General features: G+C 36.2%; 1 protein-coding gene across 5 annotated transcripts in view; it reads right to left on the bottom strand.

Moving 5' to 3' along the window:
* PDE1A (phosphodiesterase 1A) overlaps window positions 1-26,248 on the bottom strand; it is a 601,081-nt gene that overhangs the window by 42,328 nt on the left and 532,505 nt on the right. For all 5 annotated transcript variants that reach the window (XM_030916641.1, XM_030916639.1, XM_030916640.1 and 2 more), the window contains 3 exons: window positions 11,449-11,530; window positions 8,946-9,066; window positions 8,370-8,557 (listed from right to left, as the gene is read on the bottom strand). In XM_030916641.1, coding sequence (XP_030772501.1) covers window positions 8,370-8,557; window positions 8,946-9,066; window positions 11,449-11,530 — 391 coding nt within the window. The remainder of the gene's footprint in view (window positions 1-8,369; window positions 8,558-8,945; window positions 9,067-11,448; window positions 11,531-26,248) is intronic.

Here is a 26,248-nt window from a genome sequence, read left to right as displayed (position 1 = left end):
TGTTAGCTGTATTTTTAGGCATGTTATTCTCTTGGTAGCAATTGTGAATGGGAGTTCATTCATTCATGATTTGGCTCTCTCCTTGTCTACTGTTGGGGTATATAAATGCTTGCAATTTTTACGCATTTATTTTGTATATCGAGATTTTATTGAAGTTGCTTATCAGCTTAAGGAGTTTTGGGGCTGAGGTGATGGGGTTTTCCAAGTATAGAATCATGTCATCTGCAAACAGAGACAATTTGACTTCCTCTCTTCCTATTTGAATAGACTTTATTTCTTTCTCTTGCCTGATTGCCCTGGCCAGAACTTCCAGTACTATGTTGAATAGGAGTGGTGGGAGAGGGCATCTTTGTCTTGTGCCAGTTTTCAAAGGGAATGGTTCCAGCTTTTGCTTCTTCAATATGATATTGGCTGTGGGTTTGTCATAAATAGCTCTTATTATTTTGAAACATGTTCCACCAAACCTAATTTATTGAGAGTTTTTTAACATGAAGGGATGCTGAATTTTATAAAAGGCCTTTCTGCATCTATTGAGACAATCATGTGGTTTTTGTCATTGGTTCTGTTTATGTGATGGATTATGTTTATTGCATCAAAGCTGACTTGATCATTGTGGATAAGCTCTTTGAAGTGCTGCTGGATTCAGTTTGCCAGTATTTTATTGAGGATTTTTGCATTGATGTTCATCAGGAATATTCAACTGAAATTTTCTTTGTTTTGTTGTGTCTCTGCCAGGTTTTAGTAATAGGATGATGCTGGCCTCATAAAATGAGTTAGGGAGGATTCCCTACTTTTCAATTGTTTGGAATAGTTTCAGAAGGAATGGTACCTGCTCCTCTTTGTACCCCTGGTAGAATTTGGCTGTGAATTCATCTGGTCCTGGGCTTTTTCTCATTGGTAGGCTATTAATTACTGCCTCAATTTCAAAACTTGTTATTGGTCTGTTCAAGGATTTCGAGTCTTCCTGGTTAACTTTTGGGAGAGTATATGTGTCCAGAAATTTATCAATTTCTTCTAGTTTGTTTGCACAGAGGTGTTTATAGTATTCTCTGATGGTAGTGTGTATTTCTGTGGGATCAGTGGTTATATCCCTTTATCATCTTTTATCGTGTCTATGTCGTTCTTCTCTCTTTTCTTCCATATTAGTCTAGCCAGCAGTCTACCTATTTTCTTAATTTTTTTGAAAAAGCAGCTCCTGGATTCATTGTGTTTTTGATGGGTTTCTCATGTTCTATCTCCTTCAGTTCTGCTCTGATCTTAGTTATTTCTTGACTTCTGCTAGCTTTTGAATTGATTGCTCTTGCTTTCCTAGTTCTTTTAATTGTGATATTAGGGCGTTGATTTGAGATCTTTCCAGCTTTCTGATGTGGGCATTTTGTGCTATAAATTTCCCTCTTAATATGGTTTTAGCTGTGTCCCAGAGATTCTGGTACATTGTTTCTTCATTCTCATTGGTTTCAAAGAACTTCTTGATTTCTGCCTTAATTTCATTATTTACCCAGGAGTCATTCAGGAGCAGGTTGTTCAATTTCCATGTAGTTTTGTGGTTCTGTGTGATTTTCTTAATCCTGAGTTCTAATTTGATACCACTGTGGTCCAAGAGACTGTTTGGTATTATTTAAGTTCTTTTGCATTTGCTGAGGAGTGTTTTACTTCCAATTGTGTGGTCAATTTTAGAATACTGAGAAGAATGTATATTCTGTTGATTTGTGGTGGAAAGTTTGGTAGATGTCTATTATGTCCACTTGATCCAGAGCTGAGTTCAAGTCCTGAATATCCTTGTTAATTTTGTCTCATTGAACTGTCTAATATTGACAGTGGGCTGTTAAAGTCTCCCACTATTATTGTGCGGGAATCTAAGTGTCTTTATAGGTCTCTAAGAACTTGTTTTGTGATCTGGGTGCTCCTGTATTGGGTTCATATATATTTAGGAAAGTTAGCTCTTCTTGTTGAATTGATCCCTTTACCATTATGTAATGCCCTTCTTTGTCTTTTATGATCTTTGTTGGTTTCCAGTCTGTTTTCCTTTTTTTTATTTTCTTTCTTGAGGTGGAGTCTTGCTCTGTCACCAGGCTGGAGTGCAGCCTCAATCTTGGCTCATTGCAAGCTCCGCCTCCCAGGTTCAAGTGATTCTCCTGCCTCAACCTCCTGAGTAGCTGGGATTACAGGCGCACGCCACCATGCCCAGCTAATTTTTGTATTTTTAGTAGAGATGGGGTTTCACCATGTTGACCAGGATGGTCTCCATCTCCTGACCTTGTGACCCACCTGCCTCAGCCTCCCAAAGTGCTGGGATTACAGGTGTAAGCCACTGCGTCAGCCCTCAAGTCTATTTTATCAGAGACTAGGATTGCAACCCCTGCTTTCTTTTGCTTGGTGAATTTTCCTCCATTCCTTTATTTTGAGGTTATGTGTGTCTCTGCACATGAGATGGATCTCCTGAATACAGCACACCATTGAGTCTTGATTCTTTATCCAATTTGCCAGTCTTTGTCTTTTAATTGGGGCATTTGGCCCATTTACATTTAAGGTTGATATTGTTATATGTGAATTTGATTCTGTCACCATGATACTAGCTGGTTATTTTGCACACTAGTTGATGTAGTTTCTTCCTACTGTCATTGGTCTTTATATTTTGGTGTGTTTTTGCAGTGCCTGATACTGGTTTTTCCTTTCTATATTTAGTGCTTCCCTTCAGGAACTCTTGCAAGGGAGGCCTCGTGGTGGTGAAATCCGTTAGTATTTGCTTGTCTGCAAAGGATTTTACTTTTCCTTCTCTTGTGAATCTTCATTTGACTGGATATGAAATTCTGGGTTGAAAAATTATTATCTTTAAGACTGCTGAATATTGAATATTGTATATTGCTCCCACTTTCTTCTGACTTGTAGGATTTCTGCTGAGAGATCTGCTGTTAGTCTGATGAGCTTCCTTTTATAGGTGACCTGACCTTTTTCTCTGGCTGTCCTTAACATTTTTTCCTACGTTTCAACCTGGGAGAATCTGATAAATATGTGCCCTGGCGTTGATCTTCTCATGGAGTATCTTAGTGGTGTTCTCTGTATTTCCTGAATTTGAATGTTGGCCCGTCTTGCTAGGTTGGGGAAATTCTCCTGGATAATATCCTGAAGTGTGTTTTCCAACTTGATTCCATTCTCCCAGTCTCTTTCAGGTACTCCAATCAATCACAGCTTCAGTCTCTTCACCTAGTCCCACATTTCTCAGAGGTTTTGTTCATTGCTTTTCATTAGTTTTTCTCTAATCTTGTCTGCATGCCTTATTTCAGCAAGATGATCTTCAAACTCTGATATCCTTTCTTCTGCTTGATTTATTCAGCTATTGATAATTGTGTATGCTTCACGATGTTCCTGTGCTGTGTTTTTCATCTCCATCAGGTCATTTATGTTCCTCTCTAAACTGGTTATTCTAGTTAGCAGCTTCTGTATCCTTTTATCAAGGTTCTTAGCTTCTTTGTATTGGGTTAGAACATACTCCTTTAGCTCAGCAGAGTTTGTTATTACCCATCTTCTGAAGCCTACTTCTGTCAATTAATCCATCTCATACTCTGTCCAGTTCTGTGTCCTTGCTGGAGCAGTGTCACAATCATTTGGAGGGGAAGAGGCATTCTGGCCTTTGGAATTTTCAGCCTTTTTTTACTGTTTCTTCCTCATCTTCATGGATTTGTCTACCTTTGATCTTTGAGGCTGATAACCTTTGGATGGGGTTTTGTGGGAGGTCTTTTTTGTTGATGCTTTTGTTATTGTTGCTTTCTGTTTGTTAGTTTTTTCTTCTAACAGTTAGATCACTCTTCTGCAGGTCTGCTGCAGTTTGATGGGGGTCCACTCCAGACCCTGTCACCAATGGAGGTTGCAGAACATCAAAGATTGCTGTCTGCTTCTTCCTCTGGAAGCTTCAGCTCTCCTAGATGAGGTGTCTGTTGACCTCTGTTGGGAGGTCTCTCCCAGTCAAGAGGCACAAGGTCAGGAACCTGCTTGAGGAAGCAGTCTGTCCGTTAGGAGAGCTGGTGCACTGTGCTGAGACAGTCGCCCTTGTTAGGGTCAGCTTCTCTCTTCAGAGCCGGCAGACAGGAAAGATTAAATCCGCGGAACCTGCAACTGCACTCTCCTCTCCCCTCAGGTGCTCTGTCCCAGGGAATTGAGAGTCCTGTCTGTAAGCCCCTGACTGGAGCTGCTGGATTTCCTGCAGAGATGCCCCACCCAGTGAGGAGGAACCTAGAGAAGCAGGCTGGGTACAGCTGCTTTGCTGCATTGTGGTGAATTTTGCTTAGTCCAAACCTCCCAGACTCCTTCGCACTGTCAGAGGAAAACCGTCTACTAAAGCCCAGCAATTTGCTTATTTTGTGCAACACTGTGTCCTTCATTCCTGTTGGTGATTAGTTAAATTTTAACAGTTTTATGCTGTTTCATAATATGTACATACTATAGTTTATAAATCAATTTTACTGTTTTTTCCACTTTATTTTGCACTCATGAACAATGCTGCTATGAATATTTTAGACATATCTTTGAGGCATATGCACAAAAGTCTCTCTGGGGTAAAAATACAGAGGTAAAATTGTCAAGAAGTAAAGATGCATATGCATCTTTAAATTTCCTACAGAGTGCCAAATTGTTCCATGAAATGATTATATAATTTTACCTATATACAAATAATGTGTAAGAAAACCAAAAAACCTGGCATCATTCTTGATTCTTCTCTTTACTTTGTTTCCTACATCTAATCTGATAACAAATCCTATCAGTTCAGCTTTCAAAATACCTGGATATCCAGAATCCAATCTCTTTTTGCTTACCCTCCTTCTACTCATGCATACTGGTTTAAGCCACAGTCTTTATGTATCCAGAAATTATACACCCTCTCAACCATTATTACTACCTGGTCTAAGCTCCCATGCTTCTCCTGGGTTATGAAAAACAGCCTTCTTTCTGATCTCCTTGTTTCTATTTTTACTACTCAAACAAAAGAATATTTTCCATTCTGTAGCAGAGTAATCCTTTTGAAACCTCAGTTCATATCAATCAACTTTTTTTCCTCAAAACTCTACATTTGGTTTCCTGTCTTTCTTGGGCCAAAACCAAAGGTCAGGCACCACATTGCCCACCCATCACATTGCCTACATTATTCCTACTTGTTCAGTTTCTTCCTGCTTCACTGCCCTTCTTATTGTTTCTGGCATGTCAGGCAAGCTCAGTCTCCTAGATAATGTGCTAGCCAGTCCCTTTGTTTAAAAATTTGTTACCCCCCCAACCCTCCCAGACCTCTCTATGGTTCTCTTTCTAACCTCTGTTGTGTATTTATTTAAATTATTTCTTCCTCAGTGAAGCTTTTCCTTACCGGCTTATTATACAGAAAGTATCCCCAATTTCCATAGTAATTCAATTTTCTTAATCTGGTAATGTCTTTAATTGTCTTTATTTCTGAATAGTTTTGCTGGATTTAGAATTCAGCATTAGGGAGACCCCTAGTTACTATATAGTAGCCCTATAACCCTTATTTCTAGAACACATGGCAGAAACATAATAAATAATAGTTATAGTAATAACAGCAAACTCATATAGCACTTAGTACTCTAGACACTTCTAAGCAAATTATATTAATAAATTCATTTAATTCTCTTAAAACCTATGGTGAAGAGGAAGACTTCCTGCTATAGTGATGTAAAGAAGTCGAGTATTTTCTCTTCTTAAAAAAAGAGTATAAAACTGGACAGCATTAATAAAAACAACTGTTCAATGACTCTGGAAATCAATCAAAGGGACATAATAATTTGAGAAACGTTTATTCTTGAAATATTCTTGGACATTCAGGTAAAAATAGCAGGAGCCTGTGACCTCCCTGCCTGAAGTTACTCCCACTCCTCCATCTTCCTCTCCAACTCTGACATGGGAATAGAAGCAAAAGCCAACCTTCCTGCCAGATGTGGTAGAATCAACTTGGAATGGGAAAGACGCAAGTAATTCTGGTTTCTTGAACATAAAATGGTGAATCTGCTTAGACTAGATGGGAAAAGTCCCAAGCTTTGCCAGCCCAAGGTTGGGGTGCAAGTTGGGGTAAATGGTAAACCAGCAGGATTTCATAGAAAAATCCTAGAAATTAGAGAGCCATAGAGAGGCCATTTATAGTCAGCTTTAAAATTGATCTCAAAAAATTCAAGACAAGTTTTTTAAATATGTTTTTAAAATTAAAGAAAATAATTTTGAAGAATTAAAGGAAAATATGCTAATAATGAATGAAAATATAAAATATCAACAGAGAAACAGCCATTATAAAAAATAAGCAAATGAAAATAATAAAATTGAAAAAAAGTAGCTGAGATAAAAAGTTAATTCAGTGAAATCAACAGTAGGATTGAGGTGGCAGAGAAAGAAACAGTAAACTTGAAGATAAATCATTAGAAAACAGCCAATCAAAAATGAATGAAGAAGGAAGGAAGGAAGGAAGGAAGGAAAGAAGGAAGAAAGGAAGGAAGGAAGGAAGGAAGGAAGGAAGGAAGGAAGGAAGGAAGGAAGGAAGGAAGGAAGGACAATTAAAGAAATTCACAGAGATCCAGAGCATCCGGGACAATTTCCAGAATCCTAAGTTATGCATAACAGGATCTTCAGAATGAGAGAACAGAGAAAAAGAGGCAGAAGAAAAACATTGAACAAAATGGCAGAAAGCTTCCCAAATTTGATGCAAATTATTAATGTATAGATTTAAGAAGCTCAATGAACACTAAGTAGAATATTGAAAAAAAAAAAAAAACCTAGATATATCATCATCGAATTGCTGAAAGTCAAAATAAAGTCTAGAAAACAGAAAGAAAAAAATAAGACTCAGTACATACAAGGAAGCAACAATACAATCTATTTTTGGCCAACATTGTATCAGAAACTATGGAAGCCAGAGGCAATAGAATGACACATTGAAAGTGCTAACAGAAAAAAAAAAAATCATTCAACAATTCTAAATCAAGTAAAATTATTCATAAATAAAAGTAAGATACAGACATTCCCAGACTAAGAAAATCTAATTGTCAGCATAACTGTGTTATAAGAAAATAGTTAAGGAAATACTCCAGTGTGAAGAGAAATGACAGCAAATAGTAGTTCAGACACACAGGAAGAAATGAAGAACATCATAATGTCAAATATGTGAGAATATATAAAATATTGAATATATGAATGTGTGCATCTGTCATCTGTCAAGTTCTGCAGAAATTAATGTGTTATTTCTGGCTCTCTGATCTGTTCCTGAGGCCCATCTTATTATCTCTGTATCACAGTCACACTGACTTTATTACTTCAGTATAAGAGTAAATTTTGATATACGGCAAGTGCTCCTCCTTTATTATCCTTCAGGATTGTCTTGACTATTCTTAGCTATTTGCAATACTATATAGATTTTAGGATCAATTTGTTAAATTCCATGAAAAATATATTGGAATTTTCACTGGAAACATGTTATGTTTATGGTTGACTTTTGGAATAATTGAAAACTTTTCAATATTGTGTTCTTCTGACTATAAATATGATTTAACACTCTATTTTGATGTTATATTATCCATTTTAAGAAAAATAAGTTTATTCCTGAGTATCTTAAAGCTGCAAAAAGCACAAGGAAAAAAATTTCTGGCTGAAAAAATAACTACAAAGACCCTGGAGTATTTTAAACTTCCAAGAGGCCATTGTGCAGGGAGTGTAGTTTATGAGGGAGACGGAGCTGTGGGAATGAGTGTGGGAATGGGAATGATCTGGATATAAAAGCTAATTCCTGCACGAAAGATAATAACTGTTTGGATACCGACTTACAAACCTACTAAATGGACTAATTAATTTGAAGCAGCTAATATGTCAGAAATAACTAGAGCTACCTTCCCATTCGATTTCTGTGGTGGTTGATTACTAACGATTTCCCCAATTCTTGTCAAAATTCTGAGTCAAAAAAGCAACTTAGCGAAACAGAAAAAAACACACCTAAGTCTCTGACATGAAGTGATAACACCTTTAATGCAACACAAAAGCCACTTGCCAAGTAAAATCCAGGCTGGAAAGCACCTCTACGAAAGCACAGGAGTCTATATTGTACCACAAAGTTTTGTCACCATTTCATTATCTCATCTTTCAGTATCTAGTTTGCCACCACCCACTGACGCACATATCTGCAGCCCATGTGGCACAAACAAACCAGAACCTCTTTTTATCTAATAAATGAGCCAACTTTCTCATGCATAATCAAAGAGTAGCCAAATTCCAAATGCCATCAAGGTCTTACACATTCTATAGGAGAAGAAATCTAGAAGAAATAATTCAAACTCTTAGAGAAGTGAAGACAGAGAGAGATGGCAGTAAAGCCTCATAAACAACACTACCTTGTGCAGCTAACTCTTTCCACCTCTCTTTGTTCTGCTGAATGATGTCCACCAGGTTGTTCTTGAAGCTCTTCAGGTCCACTGCTGCAAGGGAGTAGTCTGGGGAATAGGACCCATCGCTCATGGAACCTTTTGCATTTGGTCGTCTTAGTGCATCAGCAATGTGTAACCCCACAATGGTGGTTGAGCTAACAGTAACAACCAAACAAACCAAAAAACACCATCAGGATATGGAGTGAACGAGGAAAACCTGAAAACCTTTACAAAACCTACTAGAAAAGCAGGGTAGTAGATGCTCAGTACAAGTTCTGAGCACGTGGCAGCTGCTCACCTCCTTTCTCTCCCACCCCACACTGGATTCTCCTTAGTACACACCTTAGTATTTTATATTTTGTGTATTAAACTTCAGTTCTCAAAGGCAGATGCACTATAATATAAAGCCACTAGGTGGCAATACTCCCTAATAATTCATGTGAGAATTCTCTGCCTAGATGTGAGAAATATAGATAATCATTAAGGAAAAGGTTACTAAACAGCACAAAGATGAAAAGTGATGCAAAAAAGATAATATCATACCCGCTTGCCACATAGGAAGACGTTTCGGCTTTTGAGGCTTCCTCTATAAGAGGAATAACAATTTTCTCTGTTGAGTCTGTCAGAAGAGAAAATGTTGGCTCTACTATGAAATCGATGAAACCTACAAAAGCCAAAATGGAGAGAGAGAGAGAGAGAGAAATTCAAGTGTTACAATTTCCTGAATTCTGAAATCAGAAATAATGAAGAGCCTCTGACAATCCTGGGATAGCGAGTATCAACTAAAATATTGGTTCTGCTTACCCTTTGTATTGTTTTAATCTAATAACAATCTTTAGAGATGGGGTTCAACTGCTCTATAAAATGGTACTTGAAGTCATGGAAGTGACGCAATTTAAGCTTGTTAACTCAAGTATATTGACTTTTCTATTTACTATTCAGCCTTAAATAATACACTATTGCTAACAATAAATTTAGATCCAATGATAGTGACTATAGTTTCCTCTCAACAACAAGGATCATTATCCTTTTTGAAAGCACATCATGTACATTTTGGATTTCATTATTTATTAACAAGAAATCATATCTAAGCTCCAAAGAAATTAAATAATTGAAGGTTTTTCTCAGGTAACAGGACGACAATTACTTTTTGTTTCTTACTATATCAGTCAGAGCTTTCTGCCAGTGTGTTAATATTTCAAATTGCTGTTTATTATTCTCTGGATGTAAAGTGTTAGTTCACAGCATGTGGGTGTGTTCTGTCAAATCAGTGAAGAGAAAAGTAACATCTCTGGGAGACAGCATTAATCCCACCACTTTGAGATGTCAGCATTGAGTGAAGACTTTCACATTTAAAGTACTCATCAAGATAGAAAATGACACACACAGAAAAGGGCATTGTCCTCTGGAAGCATCTTCCATCCCGTGTTTAGGCAGAGGAAGAGACAACAACCTATTCTAACGTCTGTGTACATGACAATATCCCAGATCCCAGGACAGCTGTGGGTGCCTCAAGTCAAGAATTTATTGTTGGAAACACATCTGAGAGCAATGGACTACCACCTGAATAAAGAAGAATAGCTGGAGGGGGGCTTTTTAAGTGGATAATGTCCTATACAGTATGCACATTTAAAGATTGTCCATCCGATGCTTGGATAAAAGTAATTCACATTTCAAGTAACTGGATTACTTATAGTGTATAATAAGACACATTTTTAATTTAATAAAGCTTCAATAGTTTTAATGGATGCCTTTATGTTAAATCAGTGTTAACTGACCACCCAGGGTACTATTTTAAGTTCTATGTTCTTTTTTTTTTTTTTTTTTTTTTTTTTTTTGTGAGAAGGAGTCTCACTCTGTCGCCCAGGCTGGAGTGCAGTGGCGCGATCTCGGCTAACTGCAACCTCTGCCTCCTGGGTTCAAGTGATTCTCCTGCCTCAACCTCCTGAGTAGCTGGGATTACAGGCGCGTACCACCACGCCCGGCTAATCTTTTGTATTTTTTTGTAGAGATAGGGTTTCACCCTGTTAGTCAGGATGGTCTCAATTTCCTGACTCGTGATCCACCTGCCTCAGCCTCCCAAAGTTCTGGGAATACAGGCGTGAGCCACTGCTTCCGGCCAGTTCTGTCTATGTTCTTAAATGCCTGAGATGTGTAGACTGTCAACTGGAGCATCACTTTTACTAACATGGCTGCAATTTATATTACAGCAACAAGCCTCAGAAACTTCCATTCTTAGCTTGCCAAATCAGGTCCTTAGCCTGCCACATTTACACTTACTAAGCAAGAATAGGCACCTGTGTTATGGGAAGGGGAAAAGGTTGGAGCACGCAGCTTTCCGACAGCTGACTGCCCCAAAGCTTTGTGATGGGTGGTGCCGCAGCATAACTACACAGGTAAGAAGTGATCCTTGTGTTTATTGATCATATTGTTCAGTAACAAAAATGCTGGCTCAGCGAATAATTATTACAAGTATTTGAGTCATGCAACACAGCAATAATATGTTTTAATAATGAACTGGACTTGAAGTCCCCAACCCAAATACAGATGATAAGAATGAATGTGGTTGGGAGCATTATCATTTTGCAAATTTCCTGTTGTTGGTTAATCTATTCACATCATGAGAAAAAATTTTTCCAAATGAAATGTGCACTACTATATTAAGCATACCACGGAAACTTAGTGATAGAACAAGTGCACTAATATTTTCATTGAGTTGACCTCTATCTAAAGAATTAAATTACAGAAAACAGGAATCAGCAATAAAACAACATAAAATAGTCTCCCACACAAGACAGTGTTATATTTTGTAAAAGGATTAGAACCATGATAACAATTACATTTACTGTTACTTTATTGAATTCATTTTGTGAAAATGCTTCAATAATTCTTATTCAGCACCATATAGATCCATTTAAAAATCAAATGTGTCATGAATATGGAGTGAGGTTTTCATGGAAGTTACCCCTTTGAACAACATGGTTTACACATTTGAAAACTGACAAGCACACACTCACTTTCCACCACCACAAATCATCAGTATTACCTATTTGTGACTGGGCCACCATGGTTGACTTCCGATCACAAAGTGGGGAAAAGGGAAGCCCTAATTCAGCTTCTTTATCTCCCTGGAGAAAGAAAAGCACATTAATATAGACTTGGGTTGGAGAAGCTAAAATAATGAGCAACCTAAGATATAAAGCCTAGAAAATTCATATCTTTCATTTCTTAATTAGGAATACTTTTGTCTTATTTATGAAAACAAAAGCTATAGTTCAAGTTTATATAATTTTTCTTGGATGGTCTCCTTTTGGAGACATTTTGCAAGGAGAAAAATGATGAATGTTTTCAGGACCTGGAGACTTTGCTTTGGCATTACAATCCCTTGACTTTTAAGAGACAAACTTTTGCTTTTGGAATTTTCCAAAGTCACCATAAAATACTTAGCCATCTTAGTGTGTTATCTGACATTTAATTAACCATCCAAGTTAATTTATTTATGCCAAGTATATCAAGAGACCTTTCGTATCAAAATTTTGTGACAGAACTGTTTTTCAAAATTAAAAGTATACGATTTGAAACACCTTTCTATTCATTAACCAAGTTTTATTAAATCTTCCACAACATATAATGAATTTCTTCAACATTCTTACATTCAGTGTGCCTAAACTTATTTTAATATTTTCTCCTCAGAGAAAATTGAAATATCAATTTTTTTATTATTTGATCTCATCTAAAATAGATTAATTGAGCACATATGTTAAAGAATTCCATTTATATTTGGGTTTTACTTCAAGAGAAGTAATTAAATTTTCATCTTCTAAAACAAAGGTTGCTGTTCTTGTCAAACCTTTACTATCACAAGGTTTATTAAACCTTGGTTCTTTCCTTTTGCATTAAAGGAGATGTGCTAATGAAAGAAAGAGGAGAGGATACTTCCTTGTTCTTGTTCATTTCAATTGCCTGGCCATTTGAAAGAACGTTTTAGGTTCTATTTTCTCCTAATTTATTGGCTATATACCTTCATGAGCAACACCAGCCTTGCATCATAAGTCCATAACTTAGGATAAAATACCTAAGGACCCACGGTTTCCTTTCACTCTGTTTCCATTAATATCTTTCTATCCTAATCTTTACAATGTCATGTCAACATGTAGCTTTACAATTTTTTGAGACTACCTTCTAGAGCAGTTCCCCTAAACCATGCCTTTGAATAAGAGTTATAGGCAGAGAGTCTGGAATCAGAATTGTTGGGGAAAATCTAGATATGGCCATCAAAGAAATAGGAAAATTAGTTACAAACAGGAACATTTCACTATGTCATAACTCAGAGAAACTATAAGGAATAAGAATTTCTGTGACCTCTGCTAGTAACTCCCCTAATTCCTCTGGATAATGACAACACTAATTCCATGTGAAATTGTTATTTATACTCAGGTTAAAGGACAGACGGAAGGGAATTATTAATGCCACTAGTCTTAGAGTCAGAAGATATAGTCAGCTGAGTCGCTGCTGTTCTAGGGGTTATTGCTGTCACTTCAGACATAGCACAACCTTTGCTGAAATGAATTCTCCTTATCTGTTACCTAATTTTGTGATCTTGATTTACTTGTTTTAGGGATAAAATATAATAGATATAATAGTATCTATCCTGAGGTTATCTAAGATTATATGAAGCATAAAGACAGTGCCTGCCACTTAGTAGCCATTAAGTTTAGCTAATAAGAAACATAATTTAGGTCAGGTGTGGTGCCTCACACCTGTAATCTCAGCACTTTGGGAAGCCAAGGCAGGTGGAACACGAAGTCAGGAGATTGAGACCATCCTGGCCAACATGGTGAAACACTGTCTCTACTAAAAATACAAAAATTACCTGGGTGTGGTGGCATGTGTTTGTAGTCCCAGCTACTCAGGAGGCTGAGGCAGGAGAATTGCTTGAACCCAGGAAGTGGAGGTTGCAGTGAGCCAAGATCGCACCACTGCACTCCAGCCTGGGTGACAGAGCAAGACTCCAACTCAAAAAGAAAAAGAAACAAACAAACAAAAAAAAAAACAACATAATTTATAATAGGAACAATATGAATGCAATATGTACAAATTAAAGGTATTTATGATGTCTAATATACTATGATGTCTAATGTCTAATGAATAGTTTTAAAACACAGGAAATTGAAGTGTGCTTAATTTAGCATGTAATAAAGAGGCATCAGCTTTTTTGCCCTCTTTTTTTCTAGCAAGGAATTGACAATAAAGGATTTCCACTTTTGAAAGATTGGTTTGTCTGCAGTATGAGACATGACTTGGGGTGAGTTGAGGATGACTCATTGGCTTCCAGTGTGAATGGAAAGGAGGAAGGGGTCTGTTGGTGCCACTAATGGAAACCAGATCATCTGGGTGGGGGAAAGATTTAATACTATTATGGATTTGGTTTCTGACATGTTGAGGATAAGGTGCAAGAATAATGTCATCAATCATTTATGTTAAAATATAAATACTAATATTACTACTGATGAAATAAAATAGGAACAAAGCTACTGATAGGCTTTTGGGAACCTGATATTAGAGATGCTTATATAATATATGCAGATACAACTGCATTTTATTCTTGTGTATATTTGTTAGGTTGGTGCAAAGGTAATTGTGGTTTTTGCAATTAAAATTGTCAGTAGTCTTAGAGTCAGAAGATACAGTCAGCTGTATCTTTTGCAATTAAAATTGCAAAAACCACAATTACTTTTGCACAACCCTAAATATTATAAGACTGTGTCTATTAAATGCAGCTAAGCTACATTTAACTTTTGTTTGTTTTTTTGTTTGCTGTTGTTGTTTTTTCTTTAGTTAAGATGCTGCTATCTGGTAATTTAAGAACACAAATATAATAGATGTATTTTTATACTCTTTGGTACAAGCTCTTTGGCCCCCAAATGGTAACTTTGGCCTGAGAAAGGCATTATGATAATTTACTTTCTTTTTTTTATTTTTTTATTTTTTTGAGACAGAGTTTCACTCTTGTTGCCCAGGTTGGAGTGCAATGGTGCAACCTCGGTTCACTGTAACCTCTGCCTCCCAGGTACAAGCAATTCTCCTACCTTAGCCACCCGAATAGCTGGGATTACAGGCGCCTGCCACCATGCTGAGCTAATTTTTTGTATTTTTAGCAGAGATGGGGTTTCACCATGTTGGCCAGGGTAGTCTCGAACTCCTGACCTCAGGTAATCCACCTGCCTTGGCCTCCCAGAGTGCTGGGATTACTAGTGTGAGCCACTGTGCCCGGCCACTTTCTTGAGTTAAATTTTATAGAATGTTGAATGGCAACATTTTTCCTATAGGACTTAGGCATTTGACAGTTACATGCAGGGATGACATTCCTACAGATGGAGCAAGGGGTTTTATATTCTATTTGCTTCCTGTACCCCACAATTAATTTAGAATATTAAATTTTCACTGTCAAAGCACACTGAATGCTAAAGTACATTAATTATTTAATTTATTTATAAATATTTCAAAGTGTTATTTACCCTTTAGGGTGAATAAAGGCCATGAGTGCAGGATTAGTAAGGGGCCCTGTAGGTAAACTATGAAGGAACTAGAACTCTGTATAAAGAGAATGTTAGAATCTATGAATATAGATTTGGCCACCTTTATAATTTCCTCATTCTGTCCCAGGACAGGGAATATTTATTTTCCATCAAGGTAAAAGCAGAGGTCATCGCAATAAGCATTGTGAAAGAAGAGTTTATATTTTTCTTGGAGGTTTTGGTGTCATTTGAGGATGCTGCCTTCAGGGGGCCAAAATACACTTTTAAAAAGGAGGAGGAAGTAGAAAAAGTGGCCCCATTGAAATGGAAACTCAAGGCAGCCTGAGGTTCTCAGGCCCCACAACTTGTACCTGTCTTTACAATTCCCTGGAGATCCTTCAAGTTTCTTCTCTGAAAGTCTATAAGGGAGAACTAGCAATTGTTTTTAAATGCTTTCCTACCGTTGTAAAGTGCTCTGACAGCCATTAATAAGGTATGAAATCCAATGACATAACAGCACCTTTTTGTTGTTGTTGTTTGCATTTCTCTGAAACCAAAAAAATTTCTATAGTTTTGTTTTTTTCTTGAGAGAAGTCTCACTCTGTCACCCAGGCTGAAGTACAGTGGCATGATCTCGGCTCCCTGCAACCTCTGCCTCCTGGATTCAAGCGATTCTCCTGCCTCAGCCTCCCGAGTAGATGGGACTACAGGCACCTGCCACTGCGCCTGGCTAATTTTTGTATTTTTAGTAGAGACAGGGTTTCACCATATTGGCCAGGTTGGTCTTGAACTCCTGACCTTGTGATCCATCCGCCTCAGCCTCCCAAAGTGCTGGGATTACAGGCATGAGTCACTGTGCCTGGCCAGTTTTGTTTTGTTTTAATGAAGAAGATAAGACAAGGCAAAGTACAGAAATCTTGAGAAAACTCTTCATTGAAACTTCAGTATAAGAGAAACAAGCAACGTCAATAACAAATATGCAGGAAGCCCCTGACCACAGGGACAGGGGCTTAGGAGACACTCTTCCTAAGGACAGCCTTCGGAGACTCTACAGCTGAGGGTGAAATCTGAGAGACCTCTTGCTCTATAGAAGAATTTGTTTGGGAGAGGAGAGAAGGATGCATTAATTTAGCCTTATTTGGAAAACTTAAGGAATTTAGGCCCTCTACCCTTCTTTACTTCTTCTATAAATGGGCCTTTCTAAATTCGAAGAACACCACGAAAAACATTTAAGTGTTTAATAATTACAGCAACTAATACATTCAATTTCAGTAAAATATTGATCTGATATAACTGTATTTCTGTGAGCGTTATAAATATTTTATGGAATATTAGAACCCCTGGTGTAATCGGTGTTTACAGTACTTTTATGGCTTTTGAAACTAAAACCTTTTTTACATTTAAAGTTATCTTGGCTCATAGCTACAGTTCTTTTCATTTCTGCAATTTTAGGGGTTATGTTTATGATTTTTTTAAAAAACCAGATTCTTGGCTGAGAATGGACTAACTAAATACATTTGTATCACTATGGAAAATGAAATTTATTTTGAAATAACACACTCTATACTACTTCTAGCAACATTTAAAAATAGAGAGGCCTGACTGTATACAATTCAAGGTAAAATAAACATTTTGACCTTTCCTTCCAAATAACTTGCATTTCCAATTATATTTTTCTTCTTGGCTAACAAAGTAATAATGATTAATAAATGCAGATTTTGTTCAAATATATATTTTTTTCATGTGTCACAAAACAACTAGTGGAAGGGAAAAATACAGGTAGTTATTGTTATTTAGTTTAAAATACAAACACATTTTGATGGAAGCGACTATTTTTGTAAAAAAATTAACTGCATTGACTTCTTATCTCGCCAACCTGACATGTGTGTTCAAGAGGAGAATACAAAGCAAAAACCTGTCTTCTTTTACTAATGATTCTTTTTTTTTTTGGCTAGTATGTTCACCTCTGATCTCTCTCTTATATCAGTCATAGTTAAAATAAATGCAGCATCCTCCAAATCTACCCATTACTGTCAGTAGAGGCAACCATGTTGATCTGCGTGAAAACTCGAGGAGACATTAATCATATTGATAAATATCACAGGCTTGTTGCAAAAATGCCTTGGAAATGAGAACCTGCTCTACTGCCTTTTACCATTAGTGGCTTATTCAAGAGTCAGAAATCAGTGTTTCTCAAGAATGCAAATTCTGGATACAATTCTGATCTCTGGCTAGTTTCCCATGGCTTTAGAGGGTGAAACTAAAGTAGTACCACTAAAGAATGAGATAATGCTGATAGGATTTTTAAGAATAATACAAATAGCTTGTCTTCCAGAAATATACAGCATTTAAAAATTTCTTAGTGTCTCTTTGAATCCATTTGTTAAATAAAATGAGCTTGGTAGACAAACTAATAAGAAAATTATTTAGAAGTTAACACATCACAAAATTTATCTGCATTTTTCTGAAATATTCACACACACACACACACACACAGGCACACATGAACCTTTCTTGAAAGGTTGCTCTTGGAAAATTCTAAAAATCAGCTCTTTCCTTTGCTACTTTTCTGATTTTTTGAATTTCTATCCAGGCTCTAATTTTGTTCAAAACCAATAGGAGGAATTGCAAGTCTAGCATTACATTCTGCAGAGCAAAAAGGAAAATACTTCTCTTAATTGGCTACTTTTTAAACTGATGATTGTGTTGGAAATGTGCTTTTAAATTGCACCCAGATCTTTAGAAAATCAGCATTAACTATCAAACAACAAAATACTTCATAAGCAATGGTGTAGTATACTGATACTTTGCCTTGGAAAACTATAAAGCTTAAAATAGACTAGCAGGATAACAAATACCACCAATTCCTCACATTTGAAGCCCTCTTACATTTGTTCTATCACTTTTTTCTTCACAGTCATCCTGGGAAGTAGGCAGGATGTGAAAAGGTAAGAAGGTATATGGAGACAGGAAGGGGAAAACTCATCTCTCCCACTCCTGGAAGAAAGAAAAGCTAGGGCTTACCCTTGAGTTTTCTGAAGTCAAGTCCAATTATCTCTCTAATTCACATTATTAGGCTTCTTATGTTTGACCAATGTACATAAAATACAGTCTTTAACAAGAAACACAAGATGGTTTACATTTAAACTGTAGCTGAGGGCCATGATGAGTTCTGGACAGACCTCCTTTGATTTACCTCAAAATCTCTAGCACAGCCAGTGGAATTTAAGACACAGTATTTAGATTCTTAGTACCTTCCAAAGGAATGAAGACACATATTTGCAAATTGCTTTCTAAAAGTGCTGTTTTCATTGTATGAGATGAAAAACCCAATCACCTTGGCTAAATGCATAGCAGAATGGCATCAGTATTGTGGGTCTGACAAAGTGATAGTTTTACAGATGGCTATGTGAGGATGAACAAAAATAAAACATACAAGAACCACTGCAGTCCTGCTAATTTCTAGGACATCTGCATAGATATATAGACACAGTTCAATATCTTACGTCAAATCAGAGCAATACATACACCAAGGAATTTCAGGTTCATTGCTTATTTACCTCCAAAGTTGTACATTATGCAGTATGACTAAGAATAAGTAAGAGTACTACGGGATATATTTAGTTCAATGCAAGAAAACATTTTACCTGTTGGAATCAATATCATATTTCAGCATAAGTTTCATAAAGAAAAACTTGTTTAGCTTGAAAAATTTGTTGGCAGTACAAACTTACTTATTTTGACCTTTAACTCCACATTTTTCTGTTTTGCTGCATATGTTTCTGAAGGGGATTTGAAAGTCATTTGCTTTTAAAAATCCAGAAATTGGTGAACTTTCAAAAGATCTGAACTCAATTTCATTGAATTCATTAATCTCATCATCCTGTCGGGTATTCTTTGTTTTGAAATCAGTAAAACAAAAGGATAATACAAATCATGATATTATTTGGAGATCTAATGGTAATCTTCAAGAGTCTCTGGGATTTTAGTTTTGTTTTTTTCCACAGTAATTATTTTCGGGTCTTCTTTAAGTCAGAGATGAGCTACTTTCATTATGATATACTCTTTTTAAAAAAAATTAAAGGGAAATTTGTGTGCCAATCTGAAGCATATAAACAGGAACACTTGTATAACACTCAATTAAGATATAGAGCATTTCCATTACCCCCAGAAAGTTGCCTTAACCTCATCCAAGGAATCCTAACCCATATAGGTACCTATTGTTCTGATTTCTATCACCATATATGAATTTTGCCAATTTTTGAACTTCATATAAATTGATTTATAGTATGTACTCTTTTGAGATTTATTGTCATTTGTATCATTAGTCTATTTTTTATTGTTGCATGATATTCCATTGCATGACTACACCATGTTTTATTTTTTAGCCATTTCTATTTTTGATGAATATTTGGACTGTTTCTAGCATTGAGTTTTTGTAAATAGTATTGTGATGACTACTCCTATATAAGACATTTAGTGGGCATAAACACTAATTTTTCTAGGGGTAAAAGTGTTGGGTCCTAAGGGATATTAAATATCCCTTCATATTAACTTCAGTAGATGATGTCCAGTAGTTTTCCAGAGTGTTTGTAATAATTTATCCTCCCACCTGTGATGTATGTATAATACCTCCAGTTGTTCCTCATTTTTGGCAACACTTTACATTGTCAATTATTTTAATTTTAGTCATTCTCATGGGGCTATATGATATTTCATTATGGTTTAATTTACAATTCTTTGATAAGTAAAGACAACGAGCATACTTGTATGTATGTATTACCTACTTGTAGATTTGCTTTTATAAAGTATCTGTTCAAATTGACCTGATTTTCTTTTTACTATTGATTTGTTGGAGTTCTATACACAAGTGGACACAAGTCCTTGGACAGATATTTGTAGTACAAATATTTTCTCTCACTCTGTGGTTTGCATTTTCTTAATAGTGCCTTTGGAAAAACAGAAGTTTTGAATTTTGCTTTCTTCCACTTCATTTTTTTTTTCTTGTATGGGTAATGCTTTATGTGTCTTCTCTAAGAAATATTTACCTACCCCCAAGATTAGAGAGATCTCTTGTGTTTTCCTCTAAGAGCTTTATAATTTTAGTTTTGTGTTAAACCCCTTAATTTTCAATTAGTTTTTGTGTAAGGTGTAGGTAGGGGACCAGTTTCCTTTTCTTCCAAAATATTCAATAATTGTTGTTCCATTTCCTTTTGTGGAAAGACTTTCCTTTCCCCATGTACTTGTTTTGTTGCCTTTGTAGAAGATCAAATGACTTTACATATGTGAGCCTGTTTCTGAAATCGCTCCTCTATTTTAATAATCTATTTGCCTATCCCTATGCCTTATGCCAATAACAGTGCTGTGATCACTGTAGCTTTATACTAACTCACGTAAGGAGGAGGTGTAAGTCCTCCAACTTCTTTAAACTTTTTCAAAATTGTTTTGGCTGCCTTAGACTCTTATATTTCTATACAGATTTTAGAATCAGCCTTTCAACTTCTACAAATGAGCCTGTTAACATTTTTGATAAAGATTATGCTAAATTTATTAAAATTTTGGAAGAATTGACATCTTAGAAACCTTGAGTCTTTCAGTCATTAACATAATATATCTCTCCATTTATATAGGTCTTAAAACTTCTCTCAACAGTATTTTGTAGTTTGCAGTGTGGAGGTTTCATATACATTTAATTAAAGGTATCCGGGAATATTTTATTATTTTATGCTGTTACAAAGTATACTGTTTTCAAATTTTATTTTCAAAATGTTTGCAGCTTGTATACAGAAACACAATTGATTTTACAACTAATAAACTCATTTATTAATTCTAGTAGCCTTTTGTAGGTCTCTTGAGGTTTTCTATGTAGGTGATCATGTTTCTGCAGCAGTTTTAGGGGAGGTTCCAAAATGGCTGAATAGAAACAGCTCCAGTCTGCAGCTCCCAATGTGAGTGACACAGAAGATGGGTGATTTCTGCATTTCCAACTGAGTTTTGAAGAGAGTAGTGCTTCTCCCAGCACGGAGTTTGAGATCTGAGAACGGACAGACTGCCTCCTCAAGGGGGTCCGTGAACCCCGAGTAGCCTAAATGGGAGACACCTCCCAGTAGGGACCAACTGACACAGCATACAGCCAGGTGCCCCTCTGGGACGAAGCTTCCAGAGGAAGCATCAGACAGCACATTTGCCATTCTGCAATATTTGCTGTTCTGCAGCCTCCACTGGTGATATCCAGGCAAACAGACTCTGGAGTGGACCTCCAGCAAACTTCAACAGGCCTGCAGCTAACAGTCCTGACTGTTAAAAGGAAAACTAACAAACAGAAAGGACATCCACACCATAACTCCATCTGTATGTCACCATCTTCAAAGACCAAAGGTAGATAAAACCAAAAAGATGGGGAGAAACCAGAGCAGAAAAGCTGAAAATTCTAAAAATCAGAGTGTCTCTTCTCCTCCAAAGGAATGCAGCTCCTTGCCAGCAACAGAACAAAGCTGGATGGAGAATGACTTTGACAAGTTGAAAGAAGAAGGCTTCAGACGATCAGTAATAACAAACTTCTCTGAGCTAAAGGAGGATGTTCAAATACATTGCAAAGAAGCTAAAAACCTTGAAAAAAGATTAGACAAATGGCTAACTAGAATAAACAGTGTAGAGAAGTCCTTAAATGACTGGATAGAGCTGAAAACCACAGCAGGAGAACTACATGACACATGCACAAGGTTCAGTAGCCAGTTTGATCAAGTGGAAGAAAGGGTATCAGTGATTGAAGATCAAATGAATGAAATGAAGTGAGAAGTTTAGAGAAAAAAGAGTAAAAAGAAATGAACAAAGCCTCCAAGAATTATGGGACTATGTGAAAAGACCAAATCTACTTCTGATTGGTGTACCTGAAAGTGAAGGGGAGAATGGAACCAAGTTGAAAAACACTCTTCAGGTTATTATACAGGAGAACTTCTGCAACCTAGCGAGGCAGGCCAACATTCAAATTTAGGACACACAGAGAACACCACAAAGATACTCCTCAGGAAGAGCAACTCCAAAACACATAATTATCAGATTCACCAAAGTCGAAATGAAGGAAAAAATGTTAAGGGCAGCCAGAGAGAAAGTCGGGTTATGCACAAAGGGAAGCCCATCAGACTAACAGTGGATCTCTCCGCAGAAACTCCACAAGCCAGAAGAGAGTGGGGGTCAATATTCAACATTCTTAAAGAAAAGAATATTCAACCCAGAATTTCATATCCAGTCAAACTAAGCTTCATACGTGAAGGAGAAATAAAATCCTTTACAGACAAGCAAATGCTTAGAGATTTTGTCACCACCAGGCCTGCCTTAAAAGAACTCCTGAAGGAAGCACTAAACATGGAAAGGAACAACCAGTACCAGCCACTGCAAAAACATGCCACATTATAAAGACCATCAATGCTAGGAAGAAACTGCATCAACTAATGAGCAAAATAACCAGCTAACATCATAATGACAGGATCAAATTCATACATAACAATACTAACCTTAAATGTAAATGGGCTAAATGCTCCAACTAAAAGACACAGACGGGCAAATTGGATAAAGAGTCAAGACCCACGAGTGTGCTGTATTCAGGAGACCCATCTCATGTGCAAGGACATACAAACCCACAGCCAATATCATATTGAATGGGCAAAAACTGGAAGCATTCCCCTTGAAAACTGGCACAAGACAGGGATGCCTTCTCTCACCACTCCTATTCAACATAGTGTTGGAAGTTCTGGCCAGGGTAATCAGGCAAGAGAAATAAATAAAGGGTATTCAATTAGGAAAGGGGAAGTCAAATTGTCCCTGTTTGCAGATGGCATGATTGTACATTTAGAAAACCCCATCGTGTCAGCCCAAAAGCTCCTTAAGCTGATAAGCAACTTCAGCAAAGTCTCAGGATACAAAATCAATGTGCAAAAATCACAAGCATTCCTATACACCAATAACAGACAAACAGGGAGCCAAATCATGAGTGAACTCCCATTCACAATTGCTTTAAAGAGAATAAAATACCTGGAATCCAACTTACAAGGGATATGAAGGACTTCTTCAAGGAGAACTACAAACCACTGCTCAATGAAATAAAAGAGGACACAAACAAATGGAAGAATATTCCATGCTCATGGATAGGAAGAATCAATATGAAAATGGCCATACTGCCCAAAGTAATTTATAGATTCAATGCCATCCCCATCAAGCTACCAATGACTTTCTTCACAGAATTGGAAAAAAGCACTTTAAAGTTCATACAGAATCAAAAAAGAACCCATATTGCCAAGACAATCCTAAGCCAAAAGAACAAAGCTGGAGGCATCATGCTACCCAACTTCAAACTATACTACAAGGCTACAGTAACCAAAACGCATGGTACTGGTACCAAAACAGAGATATAAACTAACGGAACAGAATAGAGCCCTCAGAAATAATACCATACATCTACAACCATCTGATCTTTGACAAACCTGACAAAAACAAGAAATGGGGAAAGGATTCCCTATTTAATAAATGGTGCTGGGAAAACTGGCTAGCCATATGCAGAAAGCTGAAACTAGATCCCTTCCTTACACCTTATACAAAAATTAATTCAAGATGGATTAAAGACTTAAATGTTAGACCTAAAACCATAAAAAACCCTAGAAGAAGACCTAGGCAATACCATTCAGGCCATAGGCATGGGCAAAGACTTCATGACTAAAACACCAAAAGCAATGACAACAAAAGCCAAAACTGACAAATGGGATCTAATGAAACTAAAGAGCTTCTGCACAGCAAAAGAAACTACCATCAGAGTGAACAGGCAACCTACAGAATGGGAGAAAATTTTTACAATCTACTGATCTGACAAAGGGCTAAAATCCAGAATCTACAAATAACTTAAACAAATTTACAAGAAAAAATCAAACAACCTCACCAAAAAGTGGGCAAAGAATATGAACAGACACTTCTCAAAAGAAGACATTTATGCGGCCAACAGACACATTATGAAATGCTCATCATCACTGGCCATCAGAGAAATGCAAATCAGAACCATAATGAGATACCATCTCACACCAGTTAGAACGGTGATCATTAAAAAGTCAGGAAACAACAGGTGCCGGAGAGGATGTGGAGAAATAGGAATACTTTTACGCTGCTAATGGGCTGTAAACTAGTTCAACCATTGTGGAAGACAGTGTGGCGATTCCTCAAGGATCTAGAAATACCATTTGACCCAATCATCTTATTACTGGGCATATACCCAAAGGATTATAAATCATGCTGCCATAAAGACACATGCACACATATTTTTATTGCGGTACTATTCACAACAGCAAAGACTTAGAAATGTCCATCAATGATAGAGTGGATTAAGAAAATGTGGAACATATACACCATGGAATACTATGCAGCCATAAAAAAGGATGAGTTCATGTCCTTGTGGGACATGGATGAAGCAGGAAACCATCATTCTCAGCAAACTATCGCAAGGACAGAAAACCAAACACTGCATGTTCTCACTCATAGGTGAGAATTGAACAATGAGAACACTTGGACACAGGAAGGGGAACATCACACACTGGAGCCTGTCGTGGGGTGGGGCGAGGGAGGAGGGACAGCATTAGGAGATATACCTTACGTAAATAACGAGTTAACGGGTACAGCACAGCAACATGGCACTTATATACATATGTAACAAACCTACATGTTGTGCACATGTACCCTAGAACTTAAAGTATAACAAAAAAATAAAAAAGACAAAAAAAGTATTATTTATAGTAAGCTGTAGAATAAAATCATAATTAAAAATATCCCTTATACTGAAGTATAGTTCAGCAAAAGCAGTATATATTTTATGTAATGATTGAAGATGAAATGCTAGCTAATATCAGAAGTGATAGAAGAATAAAAAAAGATCAATTTATTGAATTTCCTCTTTTTCTCTTACTGATTAATTCCGTAAGTTGTAGTTCATAAATAATTACAGTTATGTATTTTAAAATGTACTAATAGATAAAATATTTTTATTTTATTAGAATGTATTAGAATTTTTTTTAAAGTTTTACTTATTTTTATTCAAACTATACTTTGTTTTTCATTACCTTCCTGCATTGGCTAGAACTTCAAATGCAATGTTGAATGGAAGAGGTAAGACTACCTATAATGACCTTAGAATAAAAATGTTCAATATTTCATCATGAAATATCACATTAGCTATAAAACTTTGATGAGGTTGAGAAAAGTCTTCTGCTTCAAGTTTACTAACAGTTTTTATAATTAATGGCTGTTGAATATTGTCAAATGCATTTTGCACATCTATAGGGTTGATAATATATTTTTTCCTTTATTTCCTTTAATATGGTGAATTACCTTAATTTTTAAATATTAAACTGACTCATTATGATATGATATGCACTTTCTTCCTAAATTGCTGGATTTGATTTGCTAAAAACTTTAAAAATTAAAAAAAATTTCCCCTTTAGTTTTACAACAGATGTGGATGTGTAATTTTCTTTATTTGAAAAGTCTTTGTCAGGTATTGTCGAGAATTATGCTGTCAAATTTTCCTCTTCCTCTATGTCATAAAAGAATTTGTGTAAAACTGACATTATTTCTTCCTGAAATGTTTGAGAGAATTCTCCATCTCTCAATTGAATTGAATATTGAGAATTGAAATCAGAAATAGAATTAAAGTCATCTAAGCCTGGAGTTTTCTTCATAAGAAGAGTGAAAGTACAAATTCAACTTTTGAAAACAGATATATGAATATTCAGACTACATGATTTTTTCTTGTGTCTGTTTTCGTAATTTATATCTGTTAAAAATTTTGACAATTTCATCTAAGTTTTCAATTTTATTGGCATAAATTGTGCATAATATTCCTCATCCTTTTGATGAATATAGGCCCTATAATGATATTCTCTTTTTCATTTATAGTTTTTCTCTTTTTGATCCTGCAAGTAATTTCATTACTTTTTCAGAGAACCAACTGTTATCTTTGTTAACTTTTGTTATTGTTTGTTCTGTTTCACTGTTTTTGACTTTTATAAATATTATATCCTTCCATCAACTTATTTTGATTCAGTTTTCATAACTTCTAGCTTCTTAAGGTGAAACAGATATAAGTTACTTTATTACATGTTTGTTTTTTTCTAATATAAATGTGTAAAGCTATAAAATTTCCCCTAAGCACTGCTTCAGTTGCATCCAACAATTTTCAAATATTATGTTTTCAAAATCATTCAACTTAAGATATTTAAAAATTTTTTCGTAACCTAAAAAACCTTTGTATCTCTTTATGTTTCTGTTTTTGCATCTCTAATATCACAGGGC

The sequence above is a fragment of the Rhinopithecus roxellana genome, chromosome 14 (assembly GCF_007565055.1).
Source record: "Rhinopithecus roxellana isolate Shanxi Qingling chromosome 14, ASM756505v1, whole genome shotgun sequence".
NCBI classification, from domain to species: Eukaryota; Metazoa; Chordata; class Mammalia; order Primates; family Cercopithecidae; genus Rhinopithecus; species Rhinopithecus roxellana.
Note: the sequence above shows the minus strand (reverse complement) of the source record. Positions and strands in the feature narration are given on the sequence as shown.